The sequence below is a fragment of the Lynx rufus genome, unplaced genomic scaffold, assembly GCF_022079265.1.
Source record: "Lynx rufus isolate CCGP_SWC_20201006 ecotype Redwood Valley unplaced genomic scaffold, mLynRuf1.p SCAF_13, whole genome shotgun sequence".
Lineage (NCBI taxonomy): Eukaryota > Metazoa > Chordata > Mammalia > Carnivora > Felidae > Lynx > Lynx rufus.
Window position 1 is genome coordinate 26,634,275 of NW_025814827.1, and position 19,994 is coordinate 26,654,268.

The 19,994-nt window shown below is 39.7% G+C and overlaps 1 protein-coding gene across 1 annotated transcript in view; it reads left to right on the plus strand.

Moving 5' to 3' along the window:
* Nucleotides 1–19,994, plus strand: part of FBN1 (fibrillin 1) — a 233,001-nt gene that overhangs the window by 14,309 nt on the left and 198,698 nt on the right. Inside the window, exons 2-3 of the mRNA XM_047074460.1 lie at nt 13,358–13,440; nt 15,715–15,813. Of these exons, the coding sequence (XP_046930416.1) occupies nt 13,358–13,440; nt 15,715–15,813 (182 nt within the window). The remainder of the gene's footprint in view (nt 1–13,357; nt 13,441–15,714; nt 15,814–19,994) is intronic.

Sequence of the window (19,994 nt, forward strand, 5' to 3'; positions counted from 1 at the left end):
CCCTGGGCTAACATGCTTAGTTGTTTGCAAGAGTGTGGTTAAATCCTTTGTCCTTAGATTCCTCGTCTAATGAACATTAACCTTATTTGGTAGCTGCATACTTGAGATTTAGAGAAAAACTTTGGTTAGTTCTTGCCACTTGTGTAAGATGGTAAAGAGGCTGGGGTTGTACTGTTATTATTTCTAATGTTTTATTTTTTACGTTTATTTATTTATTTATTTTAAGAGAGACAAAGACAGCATGAATGGGGAAACAGCAGAGAGAAAGGGAGAGAGAGAATCCCAAGCAGGCTCTACGCTGGTAGTGCAGAGCCTGGTGCAGGGCTTGAACTCATGAAACTGTGAGATCACAACCTGAGCCGATTCCAAGAGTTGGACAATTGACCTGAGCCACCCAGGCACCCTGGACTGTTGTTATTTCTAAATGGGGATCCCCATCCCACTCAAGAATGTTGAGTTGGATAACAGATAACAGTGGGTCTTTAAGGGGCACCTGGCTGTCTCAGTTAGTAGAGCACACGACTCTCGATCTTGGGGTCGTGAGTTTGAGCCCCATGTTGGGTGTAGAGATTACTTAAAAAAGTAAAACTTAAAAAAAAAAAAAGGAGGTCTTCAAGTGAATGAAAAAGGAAGAACGTGTATTGCCCTGGTGGCATGTAGGAGAGGAAGGCTATCAGAATGAACTAGATCACATGCTGCTTCAAAGTTGTTTTTTTACTTTTTAAGGTGGAGAATTTCAAATATATACAAAACTAGAGAGAATAAAGCTTAATTATAGCTTGCAACACGAACCCTATCACACCTTCCCCAGAGCTCCAAAAGTGTTGAGAGGACAGTGATGTTATCACTCAAGCTGAGAGGGAAATCTTCTGGTTTGGATTTCAGGGAAGAGATGTGTTGGCGGTTGAAAGGTGAGTTGCCACGTTCTCCATGTAATGGGCAGCGTGTCGACAGCCTCTGGATTAAGTTCTAGAGACCTGAAACTGGAGAGTTTTTTACAACATCATCTGGGTCACTCTGGCCTTTGTGTAGCTCATTGTCTTCCTAAGCCAGGTCAGACAGTTGCCTGCATGATCTGCTGGTTTTGCTTGAATTTACTTTTCAAAAGACAAGTCACACCCATATTCAATTACATGCATAAAACACATTCCAATGGCAGCTATGAGTAGGTTTTGAATTATCCACATTTAGAATCTCTACATTGCCTCCGACCCACCCACTCCCCCAAATACTGAACATATTAAGAGCTGACTCATATCTTCACTAGAGGGTATGGGATATGATACTCACTACACAGAAGTACCAGCCTATAGGAGTGAGTGTTTCTCAACTGTGTTCCTTTTACCATTGCTTTCCTTGTCCAATATATTTTATGAGATCTGTCTTAAAATGTTTGTTTTTGCAGACCTAAGAAAACAAAAATACAAAAAATTATGCATAATTTCGTTTATATAAAGGCACACATTCTTGTTAGGGTATTTATGGAAACATCATTCTAATCTCTAATCTAAAAATCTCTAGTACTAATGTTGGAATGTTTTATTAATAAATTCTTTTTGTTTTTAATTAGTGATTTATGACATGTTTCCATTGTGTGGCCATTGTACAATTACTTCACTTCTCTGAATTTCAGTTTCCTCATCTGAAAATGAACACAGCAATATATTTTCTTGATAGGACTCAGGAGAAGAGTCACATGATCACTTTGTAAATTATAAAGGTCTCTGAAAATTGCTAATTATTACTTTTATTCTACCGTGTGTCTTCACATGGACTAGATAAATTCCCGAGTTAGTCAAATTTCCTCAAATTTAAATTAGACTATTCTTCTTAAAATTTTTCCAGATATCTAAATGTTTAGAATTAAATGTTTATAACTTTGCCTCAGTTACAAAGTTAAAAAAAGTCATCAAATTTTTTATGCCTAATACTGTGAATTGTTAATTTCAATGAAATAATCTTTATAACTACATGGTTTTAGCTAACTTCTGACTGTTCAGAAACTTAAATTCTACCAATGATTTATTTTCTATTTTTTTGTTCCTTGGCAAAAACATTGTTTCTGTTCTGATGAAAGGGTTTGGTAGATAAATGTTTTAGAAGACCCATTGGTTCTTGACTCCTAGTAAATAAAGTTTGAGGCACAAGGCCTCTGAAACTTTGGTAGCTGTAAAGTGTTTCTAAGTGGTGCACCTGAAATACGGAAGAATTTTACTTTCATACCCATGAATTCCATTTATGGGTATCTTATGTATTCAGTTTTTCATTGTAAGGTTTTAAAATTAAAAAGAGTAGATGAAATGAAATTGATTTCTTAGTAGTAATTATCTTTTTCATTATTTTAATTTGTTATTTAATTTCTTATAAACATTTGCCTTTTCAATACATTAAGTGTTCACTACTCTGACAGAATTCTCTCTCATTTTTTGTCTTAGTCAGAGGCACATTTGAAACCCTAACCCTTTGTTTACCATTTAAGACTCAGGTGTTGTCCTAGGTGCTGGGTTGTAAAGATAAATCTGAATTTTCTATCTTGAGAGAACTCCCATTGCAGAAGAGAGGGCAATTATTGGATTCCAAGAGATCTGAAATGCTTGAGTAACTTGAGGATGAGATTGAGGTACCCAGATAGACTTCAAAACTGACCTCCCTTGCTTCATCCGGAAGCCAGTCTTTCTGGAAGCGGCTCACTAAACTTTTGGTGTGTGAACCAGTCCAGGATACTGTTCTCATATTATAGTTGCTGGTGCGGTGGAACCTTCTGGTCTCTAAAGAAATCAGGTACAGTAAGGATTAGAATAGCCAATTACTCCCAGTTTTTTTGTTTGTTTGAGTATAGTTGACACACAATATTACACTAGTTTCTGGTATCTACTCCTCGGTTTTTAAGACCCTGCTTTATTGACCTATGGCTATCTTCTGTTGGCCCTGACAGTCTCGTGCAGGCGTGGGGGATGGCACCGGGCCTGGGGCTGGGCAAGTTCCGATTCCAGCTGCCGCCTCAAGACTATGGAGTGGCCTGAGATGAAGGTGTTCAGTTCTCACAGCTCACTGGGCAGCTTACTGTAGCTGCAGGGACCACGGGTTTGAGTAGCCAAGTTTCCTTCTGGTTGCCTGCCGTGGAATGTGTTTTCCCATAGAAACAACATTTTAAATTGTGGTCAGGTTCCCAGACCAGCCTACAATAGCCTATTTAGCTGATAGAGACTGCTATTTGACTAGCCCAGGGACCAAACCACCACCTATTAACATTGTTTCTATTGGAAAAGCCGTTCTGAGTTTTAAATACCAATAGAGAAATGACATTTTGGAGCTCTACCTGTTTGTCCAGTTGGTCCTCGGAACCAGAGTATCAAATCACTGTGCACTACCAGGTCCTGAAGGACCCCATTCTTTCTCCTAAGCCTGACCTCACTGGCTGGTTTTCCCATCTTTCATGGGGCTGCCAGCGCATTCGGAAGATATTATTATCTCCTTGGACAGAGCTCTTGGTCTGAGAATTTCTGGGAAGTGGTAGGAATCATGGTTTCTTCTGTTGGTGGTAAAGAGGAGAGAAGGGAACTGAAAGGATCAGTGAACTCCCCAGACACCACCCGGCTCTGCCTTTCACTGCAGAGTTCTGGTCCACTCTCTTAGTTTACTTGTGTTTCAGTCATTTCTATAATTTCATCTACCCTTTGGAAAAGTACAACATGGCTTTAGCTTGACTAAATGGAGTAACAGTCAAAAAAAGAAAAGTCACAATAATCCTTGAACTCATAGGTAAGGTCAAGGGGTTGCAGAGTTCTGGGAAGCAGATTTCTAGAAGCACCATGTATGTTCATGGTGTCGTTGGTCAGACCCTCTCAGGTGCCGGCAAGATGTAAATTTGAAACATGCACATTTTTCTATTTTGAGGCAATCCATCCTCATTATTTATGGAATCAAATAGTAAAGTTCCAACTTAATAAACAGATACACCTTTCCCTATGTGTAGATGGGAACACCTTTTATATAACCAGCCAGGGATTCAGTGATGCCAGCTGGCCAGACATAGACTCCCCCTCCCTTAGAGAGCTGTAGTGCAGAATTTCAGTGCAGACCATGACAGGAAGTTAGTCCGGTCATGGCCTTTAGAAGCTTGGGGCCCACTTGGATGGTTCAGTAGTTTGTGCAGACTTCTGTGTTCTCAGTGTTGTTTAATCCAGAGGACCAGAAGCAGAAAGTAGGATTAGCAACTACTGTACATAGCCGTGCTTCTGGTCTTCATGGTTCAATGTCTAGTTTCCTGTTATGGTGTACCCTGTGGCTTTAAATTCTTCTTTTTTTTTTTTTCCTTCAAAGAAAAGTGTGCGCATGCGCGCGCACGTGCACGTTCTAGTCACCTCTAAAAGATTCCAACAGGATTTAAATTGACTGTCAGTCTAAAATGACCTCTGGATTTTGGGAACTGTTCTTTGAAGCTTTTTGTTTCTTCAGCTTTCTTAGGCTGTGTATGAGAGAGAGAGAGAGAGAGAGAGAGAGAGAGAGAGTCCCTGATATGATAACCTAAATTCTTGTACTTTTAAGTTCTTGGACTATTGCTTTTCATCAACACAAAATCCCCGCAAAAACATAGTTTAGGGTGCAGAGCAAATGAAACTGTTGATGTGACAACCTCTCTGCTGCCTGTGCTGTGAGTTACCCCAGCGGGTGGTAGGGAAAGTGATCCCCCAAGCAGCACCTCCAGACACACTCTTTCCAAGGCTGCACCATGAATTTTGTGACGGTTGTCTTTAGGAATTGGCCACAAATGGCTGGCTCTATCTTTGGTCTTGATCAGTTGCAACAACCTGCCACAGTGAAATGTGCACCAATTTGTGAGCTGAAAACCTTTGTTTCATTGCTTTGGGATTTTTGTTTCTCTTCTGCTAAAGAAATAAATAGAATCAGATGTTCATATATGAGTATTTTCTCTACACTTATTTTTTTGAAGGAAATACTTTGGTCCCTGAATTAAAAACATTGATGACTTCACTGATCGCAGTAAATTAATGATTAGCATATCAGCAAAATAACCAAGGTATGAAACCATTATACATTACTGTTTAGCTAACCTTAGCTGTTCAAAATATGTATGAGATATTTTTCTTTAAAAAAATTTTTTTTAATGTTTATTCTTGCGAGAGAGAGAGAGAGAGAGCGAGTTGGGGAGGGGCAGAGAGAGAGGGAGACACAGAATTTGAAGCAGGTTCCAGGTTCCGAGCTATCAGCACAGAGCCCGACGCGGGGCTCGAACTCAGGAAGCTCCAGACCATCACCTGAGCTGAAGTCGAACACTTAACCAACTGAGCTACCCAGGCATCCCGAAATATTTTTCTTTTAAATAGATTAATTTATAAGAAATAGTTTTCACTATTGGACAGTTTCCATGTTAGTGGCATTTGCAGCTGGCCTATTTATGACACCAAAGACATAGTATTAATCTTTGTTAATTGTACTTTATACATACTAAGGTATTCCGTCAATGTTATCTTGTGTGCTTCTAAATAGACTCCAGGATATTCTAGGCATTACAGACATTGTTTCTCTGCTTGAAGACCTATTAGTTTTGGAACAGAGTGGGTAGGGACAAGTTTCAGGGGAGAGAATCTAAACATATAATTATTTAAAATATATATTACAGGGGCGCCTGAGTGGCTCAGTCGGTTAAGCATCTGACTTCAGCTCAGGTCGCGATCTCGAGGTCCGAGAGTTCGAGCCCCGCGTCGGGCTCTGGGCTGATGGCTCAGAGCCTGGAGCCTGCTTCTAATTCTGCGTCTCCCTCTCTCTCTGCCCCTCCCCCGTTCATGCTCTGTCTCTCTCTGTCTCAAAAATAAATAAACGTTAAAGAAAAATTAAAAAATATATATATACTACAAATACACACATATGGCTCAATACGTTGTGTGTCATACATGTTGCTCTTTGTTTTACCTGTTAAAGAAATTAGCCAAGTAGTCAAGTTAGCATACTTTTTAAATTTGTTGATTGCTATCAAATGTTTGGAATTAATACATTATTGAGAAAATAAATGTAGTGTTCAAAGAGCCAGAAATAAAATGTAATTATAATATAGCATATGTAGGTTTTTGAGAGGTATGTCTGGTATTGTGTTGGTAGGTTGAAGGGTGGTTGGGATTAATTGGGGAGGAGGATTACCACTATGGGGGAAGTGAAACTATACATTAAAAAGGAAACATGGGCAGGGGCGCCTGGGTGGCTCAGTTGGTCAGACTTCAGCTCAGGTTGTGATCTCACAGTCTGTGAGTTCGAGCCCCACGTCAGGCTCTGTGCTGACAGCTCAGAGCCTGGAGCCTGCTTCAGATTCTTTGTCTCCCTCTCTCTCTGCCCCTTCCCCGCTCATGCTCTGTCTCTGTCTCAAAAATAAATAAAAACATTTAAAAAAATTAAAAAAAGAAAGGAAACATGGGGGAGGGGCGTCTGAGTGGCTCAGTTGGTTAAGTGTCCAACTTTGGCTCAGGTCATGATCTCACAGTTTGTGAGTTGGAGCCCCACTTCAGGCTCTGTGCTGTCAGCTCAGAGCCTGGAGCCTGCTTCAGATTCTGTCTCCCTCTCTCTGCCCCTCCCCTACTCGCACTCTGTTTCTGTCTCTCAAAAATGAGTAAACGTTAAAGAAAATTTTTAAAAGAAGGAAACATGAAAGAGCAACTATAAAGATGGAAGAAGGGTCTGGATTTAGCATGTATATCATGGAGGAGAGGCGTGTGCACCAGTGAGGGCTGAGACGATAAAGGGAAGGAGTGGGACAAGAGGGTGGGGCTGAGAGTGGGCAGGTTAGCCTACCTGGCAGAGATCTGAAGCTGATAGTGAAATGTTCCACATCTTAGGGAGGGTGAAGTCTGTGTCTGGAATGTAAGAGAACAGAACTAAGCATCATGAACACAAAAAGATATTTAGCTATATTGTCCTAATGAAATAGAGAGGAAGGAGGAAGCCAGGAAAAAAGGTGATAATCAGTCTGACAGTGAAACACCAACATGTAAACCAGAGAGTTATTTGCTAATGGAGTTAGAGAATTGAAGAGGAATTTCAGCAGTGGGCTGAAATAAAACTAGTGATTCCTCTTTACAAGTGGGAGACATCAAGTTATAGCTCAGACAGCTTTCTTCTGAGTCTACCCTGTGTGATGGGGCCAAGTACCCTCTTTACTCCTTTCTGGACTCCCCAGTCTCACCTTGATGTTTGTGTCTTACCTGTTGTGGTGACACTCTTTGCATGCTTGCTTGTCTTCTTCCCAGAGCAAATACTATGTCTTAGTCACTATGAAAAACTGGAACAGTTTATTTATAATTGCATGGTTACAGTCTTATTATTTTACGTTTTAGCAAACTTTTCACCATAGAACAGTTTGAGATTTACAAACAAACCAGAAGGATAACACTACACGATGTAGGTTGGAGAGGTTGGCAGGCTTATGCCTTCAAAGAAGAAAACCAGAATTGTCTGAGTCCCAGCCAGTGTTGACCCAGACAATCCAGAAATGAGTCCCTGGATCTGAAGAGCCCCCTGAAAGCTTGACGAGGCCATGGAAGCCGTTTTCATTACCAGGATTCCAAGTTTCATTACGTGAGATGTTGTGACTGGCAGAGGGGCTGGAATAGTCACATGTGATATTCAAATCACTGCTAGTAGATGTGACCTCTGCCTTTAGCAAAAAGGGCCAGGATAAAGGCACCCAAATAATCGAGGAGAGCTTGCAAAGTTTGTTGGAGTAGCAGTGGATCCCCTCATTAGATAGTGCTCATGGTTTTTCTTTTAAATTTTCTTCTTGATAAAAAAATCTGTCAAAAAACTAATAAAGTCATGATGTGTGGGTCACAATATGTGTAGCTAATTTGTATATTAGAGGTTTTTTTTCATGATCTATCACATTTTTGACAGTGAAAATTATTGTTTTTAAAAACTGGGACAGTGGGATATTAGGATATTACCTTGAGCCATGTTACATGGACAGTTGGGGGGGGCATGCCTTTGGGTCCCCTGCACACTTATGCTTGAGAGGAGTAAATCATCATATTTTTCTCCCACAATTCAAAAAAGTAGGTCACTCATGCATGGAGTAGTGTCAGCCTCATTAACCTTCTTGCCCAAGGATTTAAATACGTCACATGTATATGAAATAAAAGCCCATTGAACTTTTTTTTTCCCCCAGTCTTGTCTGAAAGGGAGTTTGAACTTGGGATAGGAAGCAGAAAGGCTATCTTGCCTGTAAGAGAGGCCAGATTTACAGAAGTGGATTCTGGCTAAGGAATGTGGACACACTGCAGACATCTTGTACACAGGCCAGTTCCTGCAGTGATGTGGTCAGACATGGTAAAGCCCAGCTGTTTGCTCCATTGAGAGGGGCTTTTGCTAGCCCACATAATCTCCAAGTGCCTTGTCTTAACTAGATCTGAGTATTCGGCCTGCTGAGGCTCACCCACCCCTGGAGAGATTGGAGGTGGGTTGTTGTAAGCATTGTATTCAAAGCAACTGGTAAGAGAAGTAACAGATAAAGACCTAACAATTAAAACAATGTAATAGACAGTGGAAAGTGGACTGTAATATATTTTTCCTTTTCCCCCTGAACTTTTAGAATACAGGTAAAAACAATTTATGCTTAAATTGGTAGTTTGTTGATGGACATTTGGTGGGGTTTGTCACTCATTCCCTCATGAAAGCTATTAGGTGAAATGCCATCTTGCCCCCAAAGGCATCTCTGCCGTAACATAGCAGTTAAGAGAGTGAACTGGCAGCAGGCTTCCTGAGTTCAAATCCCCATTCTTTACTTCCAAGCTGTGGGACCCTGGCTGGTTTGTTTAACCTTCCTAAGTCATAGTGTCTTTAATGTTAAAGGCAATAACTTACCTCAAAGGGTTGCCTTGCGGATGAAATAAAGCAGTATGTTTTTAGCACATAGCATACATTTCTTTTCTCTCTGAATTTTACTTTGAATTTGCCGAATGGTACTGCCACTTGCACTAAGCTTTAACTCTTGACTTTTTTTGGGCAGCAGGTTGGTGGGTGTGGTTGGGGAAATGAAAAGGAAAAGAAAAGTTTGAATGCTAAACTTTCATTTACACAAAAAAGTAACTCCATTAGAGATTTATCTTCTTTGTTAATGCTTTCTGTGTGAAACTTTAGAATAAAATCTTTGATATGGAAGTAATCCAATGTGTCTACTTTAGACTTTACATATCTTAGTGCTTTCCAACTTAAATAAGACATTCATTTATTTCTAGAATTAGAGCTGTTTTTCCTGTGTGTGAGTAGAATAAATACCACCCAGCTTGTTCGAAAGAGTGCTGTTAGTTTGGAGTTCTCAAGACCAAAATTAGCAGAGAATTCTTACATCTTTCTAATACTTTGCACTAAGCCATTTAACCTAGCAATATTTAATGTGTTAATGTGTTAAAGATTCAAACAGTCATTGATTGAGGATATTGGTTGCAACAACTTAAATTGAATAATGCAATACTATAAGAGATAAAATTATCAAAATTAAAAAATTATTAAAATAAAAAAAATGTCAGAGCATGTGAACAAAACCACAGTTAGACAATAAGTAGAATTTTAAGTAACACAGTGAAATGAAAACGTGATCACTAATGTAACGGAACTGTGAATGAATGAAACAGTTCATGCAATGAAACAGAAAGTACCCCATTTAGGAGAGAAGATGTTTATACTTTTAAGGTAATTGCTTTAAATAAAAGAGGATGATCAAAGTGTAGCAGCACATGTTTAAAAAAAATGAACAGTTATTGGGGTGCTGGGTGGCTCATTTGGCTAAGCGTCCGACTCAGTCATGATCTCGCAGGTTCTTGAGTTTGAGCCCCCTATGGGGTTCTGCACTGAGAGTGCAGAGCCTGCTTGGGATTCTCTCTCTCTCACTCTCTCTCTCTCTCTTTCTCTCCCTCCCTCCCTCCCTCCCCTGCTCAAGCACTCTCACTCTCTCTCTCAAAAATAAATAAATAAATGTTTTTAAAAAAATGAGCAGTTATGGGGGCGCCTGGGTGGCTCAGTAGGTTAAGCATCCGACTTCAGCTCAGGTCACGATCTCGCGGTCCATGAGTTCGAGCCCCGCGTCGGGCTCTGGGCTGATGGCTCGGAGCCTGGAGCCTGCTTATGATTCTGTGTCTCCCTCTCTCTCTGCCCCTCCCCTGTTCATGCTCTGTCTCTCTCTGTCTCAAAAATAAATAAACGTTAAAAAAAATTAAAAAAAATGAGCAGTTATGAATGGGCATTAGGTGTGGATGCAAAAGAATTATCTTCATTTCCCCAGATCCTCATCTCTTGGGGCAACCAATTTTAACCATGTTTGGTTTTAGTTCTTCTCATGTTTCTCTTTATGACACCATGTACTGTGCTTGTACCTCTATTTCTAGATTTAAACAGTATCCATTGGTTCCATGCAATGAAAGATGGGGACGTAGCTCACTTAGATATCTATACCTTTTCTCTCTCGTTTCCTTCCTACTTTTTAAAAAATCATGGTATGACTTTCAGCTATTGGTTATTTTATTTTATTTAAAAAATTTTTTTTAACATTTATTTATTTTTGAGACAGAGAGAGACAGAGCATGAACGGGGGAGGGTCAGAGAGAGGAGACACAGAATCTGAAACAGGTTCCAGGCTCTGAGCTGCCAGCACAGAGCCCGACGCGGGGCTCGAACCCACGGACCATGAGATCATGACCTGAGCCGAAGTCGGCAGCTTAACCGACTGAGCCACCCAGGCGCCCCAGTTATTGGTTATTTTAAAACATTATATAATATACTTAAACCTCTGTCTCTTGGAGCAACTACTTTATTTCTCTCCATACCTTTCTTCCTAACTTGATAGCTATACCATTACCTTTACAGGTGCCCGTTTAAAACATTTACATTTTGTTTTGAAATCATTGTAAATTGTAACATCTCCCATGTTTTGTCTGCAGGTTGATTGTAAACATTGAAAAAACAATGAGGAATGTTTAGATTAGTATGATTTTCAAACACCTTGGAAAATCTTTTTAATATCTTGCTTTGTAGGACTGAAATTACTGATTCTGGACTCTTTTTTCTTAGCCTTTTCACCATGTTATATGTGTTATTACTCCATAAATACACTCATTCTTGTCAGACAATATGTCTTGATTTTTGTTTGAAAACATAGTTACTCCAACCACAGGACACCTATAAAGGCTCAGGGGTCCTCTGAAGCTATTCCAGGATTTGGTTTGGCGTTGGACTGGACCCAGTGGAGTTGTTGTAATGAGCTGTTAGTGGGGAAGGTTTGAGGTGGTTGACTCTGGCTTGAATTATCATTTCTAGTCTAGAGAAATTTGTGGAGTTTGGAAGGTTTGGTTACTCTAACCCTCACCCTAACCCCCTATCCTAACTTCTCATCTTACTCCCCTTTCCAAGATTCTGAGTTGCCCCAGGAAGTTCTGGGTACTCTGAATTGAAGTTTTGGGCACTACTTTGTCACAGAAGGGATACAGGATTGAGAGCCAGTGGCTTAGAATTTGTAATAAACTCTCTCTTCCTTAATCTCTTATAGTGCCTCTTGTTGAGTAGTTAATTTAGGTCAGAAAATGATTCTATCATGTTAATAATGCTGTATTGCGTTCATGTCCATTATTTCATCTGACACACACACACACGCGCGCGCGCGCACACACACACACACACACACACACACACATGATGTGGCCAAGGCAGACATTTCATTACGCCAATGTGCAGAGACTTCAACTAAAGCTCAGAGAGGTTTCAGCATTGGGTGCATAGTAAGCCTTTTTCCATCATTTTATGTCTAGTTTTGGAGGAATAGGGCCCTTTCCCGGGTTCCTTCATCTTTCTTCCTATCTCTCTTTTTGGCCTCAGCATCAGTCAGTCTGAAGTGTGCATTTTGCCCTGCAGTGTTCCGGGTCCCCTGGGGCTGTGAGAGAGGCACAGGATAGAGCAAAGTCTTCACCTTTGTTCCCAATTCTGCTTGTGCTTGAAGCAATGAGTTCAGAGAAGATGAAGGGGGGGTCTGTGCTGTTACACATGGTCTGCATATAGATGGAGAGTTTGTGAATACACCCCAACCAGAAGTTTGTTCTTTCTTTCTTCTTTCTTTCTTTCTTTCTTTCTTTCTTTCTTTCTTTCTTTCTTTCTTTCAAGTTTATTTATTTGCTTTGAGAGAGAGGGAGAGAGAGAGTGCATGCAGGGAAGGGGGCAGAGGGAGAGGGAGAGAGATAGTATCCTAAGCAGGCTCCACGTTGTCAGCACAGAGCCTGACATGGGAGTTGAACCCACAAACCATGACATCATGACCTGAGCTGAAATCCAACAGTCAGACCCCTAAACCGACTGAGCCACCCAGGCGCCCCCAGAAGTACATTTTAGTTACACAGTTGTTTTTAAAGGTTTACTCTTATGGGGCTACAGGATTTATACTAGCAAGCCTTGGAATAGCTACTGTTTGTGAAATTGATTACAAAACGTTTGACCTTATTCATCAGCCCCTGAACTTTAGGAAGTAGCATTAATGTTTAGGCCCTTAGATATGGCATAGTGAAATGAATGGTTTCTTTCCTGTCTCTGTGTGTTCAGTCCTCTTAGTTTCTAGTGTAGAGTTAAGTAGATCCTTACAACAGTTGCTCCCTTAAGTTGTTAAATATGTATCATCTGGATTCTGAATGGAAGCTTTGCTCCAAGAAACCTGATGGAGCAGAAATGTCTGTAAACAAGAAACCCAAAGTTACGTTGACTTTGTTTTCCTGTAACTTCTGGTAATCAACTGTGTTTCCAAACTTTGGCTAAAGAAATATTTACATTTTTTTGCTTTTATTTTTTCCGACTAATGTCAGCATTTGCGTTCCTGTAATTCTGGTGAAAGGAAGAATATGGCCACTTTTTAGGAGTGAGCTGGGACACAGAAAAAATATACACAGCTTCAATGAGTAGAAATTTAAAACTTTATATGCAGATTTCGTGATGACCTTTCTTAACTAGATTGGTAGGAATTTTATTATTTAAATTAGACTCATATAACTCCATACATTTTTATATCTGTGCGTTGTGATAGAATGCACTACATTTTGCATCTCTTGTTTTTATTTTTCTGATGTATGCATAGGTGATACTGAGGGATATCCTTATTGGTATCATTATGTTAGAGTCCCGAACTACTAAGCCAGTGTTGGGTCCCATGAGTTTACTTTTTTTTTTTTTTTTGTCTACAAAAATTCGTCCTGTTCTTGTAACTCAGAGACATTTTTTTCCCCTTTGTATGTGGTCACATATTGTTTTTTAAAAAGTGTGGAGTTCTTCTAATTGGATTTTTGTTTGTTTGTTTGTTTGTTTGTTTGTTTGTTTGTTTTAGACCTAATGTCTGTGGATCACGTTATAATGCTTACTGCTGCCCTGGATGGAAAACCTTACCTGGTGGAAATCAGTGTATTGTCCGTAAGTAAATAGATAGTCTGTCATTCTTCATGTTCTTCTTTTGTTGTTTTGGTTGCATGGTGATTCTTAGTACTTGTTCCTTTGTAACTGCATACCATTAATATGTTTATAGCAGAGTCTTCCAGCTCTAAGATTTTCCTACTTCCTCTGAATCCAGATTGGGAAATACACTAAGTTGGTCAAACTGCTGTTGTACTTTAATTCAGTGACTTCCTTTGGAATATTTCTGACATACAGGGAATAGAGCCACAGGGATAATTTGATCAAGGGTACATGTTGCCTGGCTTCATAGACTTTGTAATCACTTGGATGGGATTTTGAAAAAAGGATACATTGCTGCTTTCCTTATTATAATTTCTAACTTTGTTGGCCACCCACAAGCCTACTCAAACCTTGTACATTGAATTTGGGTGGTCGAGGCCAAAGATAGACCTAACTTTCAGAGAGGAAAGGAAGTGGCTAGAACATCAGATGAAGATGAGTAGAAAGACTAGGGAAGAACTCACATGGTGCCAGAGATTCCCCCATTGATTCTGCTGCCACGGCAAATGTCCAGATTCTCATCACACACCAGAAATGTTGAGTGACAAACCACATGTCAGAAAAGATGCTATTTAAAGGAGATGTAAGTCAAATTGGTTATGGCATCCATCCTTTATGAGCTTTTCCTGTCATCATACCTATGGAGGAATTTTCAGTTTTCAGAAAATTCCATCAGACAGTGGGAAAAGTTAGAGTTGAAAGGACATTAAGGAATCACTAGATCCACTTTCTATGTTGGCCTAGAGTGGTCTGTGCAGAAGAACAATATTTCAACCAGTATTCTCTTGGTGACCTGAAAAGTTCACCTCTATCCCAGTTCTTGATTTTGACCAGAAGCATCTTATTCATTTGGCATATTGTGCTTTATTTAAGGATCAAAACTGAATCACTAAGAGAGATATATAATGGTATTTGACATTTTCTAAATGAACTTGACAGTGTGTTTCCCTTGTGTTCTTTTTTTAAATTTTTATTTATTTATTTATTTATTTATTTATTTATTTATTTATTTTGTGAGCGCGTGTGTGCATGCAGGAGCATGTACCAGTGGGGGAGAGGCAGAGAGAGAGGGAGAGAGAGAGAGAGAGAGAGAGAGAGAGAGAGAGAGAGAGATTCCCAAGAAGGCTCCACATTCAGCATGGAGCTGGACTCGGGGCTTGATCTCACAAACTGTGAGATCATGACCTGAGCTAAAATCAAGAGTTGGATGTTTAACTGACTGAGCCACCCAGGCACCCCTTCCTTGTGTTCTGTAGAATCTATAAGAAATGCTGTCTTCAATAGCATTTATTTGAATACACAAGTATTCAAATAAATGTTTATAGGATCCTTTGACAGCTTATTTCTTAATAGTTTTCAGTCTCCATCCTAAGCTTTTTTGGTGTTTGAATGCATTTTCTATCAAGTATATTATTTTTAGCCTTGCACATCTCATTTGCCTCTTGCAAGGTTATACAGGAATTTGAGGAAGAGATAATGTCTATGAGCATAAAAAGTAGTGGCCAAATCTTAGTCTGCTAATAAATATAAATCATTTGCCATTTAGACTTTCCTTCTGGCCATCAGCAGAGCATCTGGTGCCAGCGTATTAGTCCCTCAGTATCATGAAAGTGTAAATATTTTTCTAAAAGATGAACAGCTTCTTGACTGCAGAATCAGTGCTATTGTAGTGGATTCCCAACTTCTTCTCTCAGATTGTTGATGTACATCTTCAGTGTAAAATCAAAGCTACTCCATGGGCAGGATCCAGTGTAGAGAATTAGTCTTAGCAGGGCATAGTATTTTTATAGAAATTATTAAGCAATAAGCATTTATAATGAAATAGGCTCCCAAGACTACCTCTGCAACTCTTCTATCATTAAATTGTAAAGCTAATATAAAAACAAAATGCTTGTAGGCATATAAATATGTTTAAATGCAAGACTTTTGTTTGTTCTGTTTTCCCTAAATAAGATACTGGGGGCTTTTGATAGATTGGGTGCTGTGTGGAATAAGAGAGAGGTTGAGAACCACTGGTATAAATAAGGGAGTTGCAGCATTTTACATCCAGAGCTTGTTTAGTTCAACAGGTTTGTTTTGTAAGTGAATAAACCTGTGGCCTAAGGTCATGAATCATGAAGGCAAAATTAACGAGGCACCTGAGAGCCCAGGTTTCCTCATTTGAGGGTTGGGTTCCTATAAAGCGCCATGCTCTCAAGCCATGTACTTACAGACCTCTGGTTTTATTGACAGCCATTTGCCGGCATTCCTGTGGGGATGGATTTTGTTCTAGGCCAAATATGTGCACTTGCCCATCTGGTCAGATATCTCCTTCCTGTGGCTCCAGATCCAGTGAGTATAACATGTTATTATATATAATATTATTTTGTGTGGTTATGCCCTATTTTCTCCTAAATTTGCTTTTGGCTTTTCTCTTGCCTGCAATACATTTTTTTCACTAGAACATCTGCCTTCTCTGTTCTGCCCAAAATACTTGGAATGGCTTTCCTTAGTCTGGCCTCCCATTTCCTTCTTCACTCTTTATAAGGAAATTACCTATGGGACTTAGTTACTATGAATACTGTAAAGATTATGTTCTCCTGTGTAGGTATCACCTTATTTATCTTTGTGTCTCCAGTGTAAACACCATAAAAGATGCTCAGTGGATTGGTTGTTCAATGAACATTTTTGGCTCAAGAAAACTAGGCATTTTTCCTAGTGGTACTGAAATATGACTCTGATTAAACACTTTTGTAAAAACTGAAGACCCCTACTTTTGCAAAAAGAAGATGTAAGAAGTCATTATGGAAGTTTTGGGGGTGATTTTTCCTTAAGCACAAATGTATTTTCTCTTTCAGAATTTTATCACTTCATTCTGTGATGCCAAATAATACCCACAGTTCATTTTTCAGAGCCTTTCCTTGCTAGTTCTATTGTTTTCATTAGACTTTTGGGGTTTTTTTTTTTGGTTTATTTTTTTAAGTTTATTTATTTATTTTATGAGAGAGCACTCACTCAAACTCACGAACCGTGAGATCATGAATGACCTGAGCAGAAGTCAAGAGTCAGACGCTTAACCGACTGAGCCACCCCTGTGCTCCTTTTTGGTTTTTTATTCTTTAAATGTGGGGTCCTCAGCAATGAATTAACTAGAGGAAATGTAGGGATTGGGAAGGAGGTGAGTCATTATTGGTTATTAAAAAGGTTTAAGTTTATGCCTTTATAAACAGCCCCTCAACACCTTGACCATCATCAAAGCAAAAAACTTGGGTTTCTTTCCCATTGCCTATTTTTTCTTAGAAAATTCATTCCCCTTACAGTGTGTTCTGTTTTTGACAAGGTTTTCAGGAAAAAGTATTGTGGAATAAGAGCATTCTCTTTTGTTTATTGCAAGTAGAGACTTTAGTGTGGTCAAGGTTCATTACCTATTAAGACTCCTAATATTTAGCCCTGGCTCTCATGAGCCAATTAACAGGGTAGGGCAGGTAGTCCTAATAGACATTCTTGGTGCCCACTCACATATCTTTGCATTTATGGATGAGCACAGGTAACTCTACCTTATAGCTCTGTAAAATTTTCTGGCAGGGAGCATACCAGGTCCACATGCAGGGCATGCTGGAAGTGCCAGAGGGTTAGTGGCCTTAGAAGCAATTGTTAGCCAGTGACAGACGGAGAGTGTTGGATAAGTGCCCCAGATTCCTTGCCTCTAAATTTGCAGAACTATGAAGTGCGTTCTCCACTGTCTCTTAGAGTTCCCTGGTGGATTAAGCCCCACCTGCCCGCAGTGGTAATAGGCTCCATCATGTATTTATTAGCTTCCTTCTGTTCATTGTCTCACTTCCCTACTTCCCTACCAGTGTTTCCTGACGTTACTTATAAAACAGATTACGTGCATTTAAATTATTGTTTTAGAATTTGCTTCTGGTGGAGCATAAACAAAGACAGCCTACTACTAAAGATAGCCAGTTGCAGATTGGGATAGAAACTACCCATGGGCTGGGAGTTATTTGCTTATTGCATTGAGAACAGCATATTCTTATTTGATCTCAGGTTAGTTTTGAATGTGCATCTTCCAAGCAATAGCAAATTCATTCTACAAATCAAGGGCGCCTGAGCTGAAGGAAATACAGAGAGGTAGACAAGTCAACTGGTGGCATTTACAGGAACATGTTGGACATCCTGATCTCTATCAGGCTGCCACAGAGAATTGCCTAAGGGATGAGGAAGGAGTCTAGATATCAAGTTGGGAACAGACCCAGTTGCTCAGATGGGCCGTGGAACAACCACCAACAGTGTACCTCTCTGGCAGAGAGAAAATATAGCTGGATGACAAAACTAGGTATCCAGTTGGAAAGGTCTTCAGCATGATCGTGTAAGCTGCTAATAATTTCTCTGTCAAATAAAAATCATGAGATACAGAGATAGGATGTTGACAAGTTGGTCATAGTAGATTTCAAGCTAGCCTCAAGATAGGAGAAGTATAGTGATAGGTCCTGTGGGCCAGATTTAGGTGAGAGACTGGAGTCCAAGACTTGTGGGTAGTACTCTTTGAAGAAGTTTAGGTCCACCTATGGTACCTGCACATTGCACAAAATCCCTGAGTAGATTGCGGATCAGAGTGGTATGAGGAGGACAGTCTGGTTTCATCAAGATATTTGGAGCTTTAAATCATTGGCTTGGACTCTACCTATGCTAATATTGTCTAAATATCTTGCAAAATTAAACGTGGGAGAATGTTTTAAATGAAGGGTAGCTGAGATACTCAGAATTCATTTCTGATCTTTTGAAGTGATATTCTAGGGAATATCTGTGCTATCCTATAGAACTTCTTGGCCGCAGTGTGTTTGACAATAAATGTGGAGAAATCACTTTACTAACTTTCCTACTAGTAGAAGGATAACTCGACAGAGAGAAATGTTTGTATTCCCAAAGGGGCAAACTTAGACCATTTATTTCACCAATATTTCCTGTGAGAAATTTTACACTTGTTATGTGATATGGGTCAAGGAGGCTGGGAAAGTTGTGGGGCACTGAGGCTTTAATTTTCTCATTTGAAAATGAAAGGAGTGTTGTTCTTTCAGGTTGTTTTCTACTTGAGTGTGCTGGGACTCTGAGAATAGGAAATGATCTCTTAGTGGCCTGAAGGAGAGACTGCATTTCCAGAAGGCCCAAACTGCCAGCCAGAAATTCCTTTGGGCACTAGGAAGACAGGGCTTCCCTTAATCTATTGGAACTTTTGCCACTGGCCATAGGGCACCAGGGAAAAAGAGAAGATTGGCCAGCCAGAGTCAGAAAAAATGGGTTTTCTGGACTTTAATTCCAGTTCTATTGGTACTGTTCTTGACTCCATCAGTTTCTGAGGCTGACGATGGACACTGAGCTATCCTAATTCTCATAATTAGGTCATGGTGGACTGATGCATGAATTTATTCAAGCTCTTCTTTTTCTTTTTAATTATTTATTAAATATTTGTTATTAAATATTATTTATTAAATATTTTAAATATTTGTGCGAGAGCACAAGGGGAAGAGGGGCAGAGAGAGAGAGAGAGAGAGAAAAAGACAGAAATCCTAAGCAGGCTCCATGTTCAGTGTGGGAGCCCCACGTGGGGTTCGATCTCATGAGATCATGACCTGAGCCAAAATCAAGGGTCAGACGCTTAACTGACTGAGCCACCCAGGCGCCCCTCAAGCTCTTCTTTAAATGTATACATAATATAGGGACACCTGGCTGACTCAGTTTGTAGCACATGTGTCTCTTGATCTCAGGTTTGTGAGTTTGAGACCTACATGGGGTGTAGAGATTATTTAAAAAAATAAAAAAACTTAAAAATATGAATTATATAAAATAGATTATTATCTTCTTCAATAACATATATTATTATAAAAGTGGTTACCTGAATTTTATATTTAAGAATTTGGAGATCACTTTTATACTCATCCTGTTTTATTGTTTATGCTTTTAAAAAGGATTTTAAAAACTTCTTTTTTGAGGTATAGATTCATATTCAGTTATAAGAAATAATATGGAGATATCCTGGGTACCCTTCATCCAGTCTTTCCAATGTTAACATCCTGTGAAACTATAGTATGATATCACGGCCAGGATACTGTCATTGATACAGTCAAGACATGGAAGAGATCTATTAGTGCAAGGATGCCTCATGTTGCCCTTTTCTAGTCCAGTATGGAGCCCAGCGCAGGGCTTGAACTCCCAACCGTGAAATCAAGACCTGAGCTGAGATCAAGAGTCGGGCGCCTAACTGACCGAGCCACCCAAGCTCCCCGAGATACTTTTCTAATGGGGAGTGAAGTTGAAGTCTAGGTTCCTTCAATACCTATAGATGTCCAGTTGCTCCAGTGCCATCTGTTTTTGAAAAGACTATCCTTCACCCATTTAATTGCTTTGGCACCTTTGTCAAAAATCGTATTTGTGTAGGACTATATCTGGGTCTTTGTTTTATTCTATTTATCCATATATCTATCCCTTCTCCAATACCATACAGTCTTGATTACTGCAGCTATGTGAAAAGT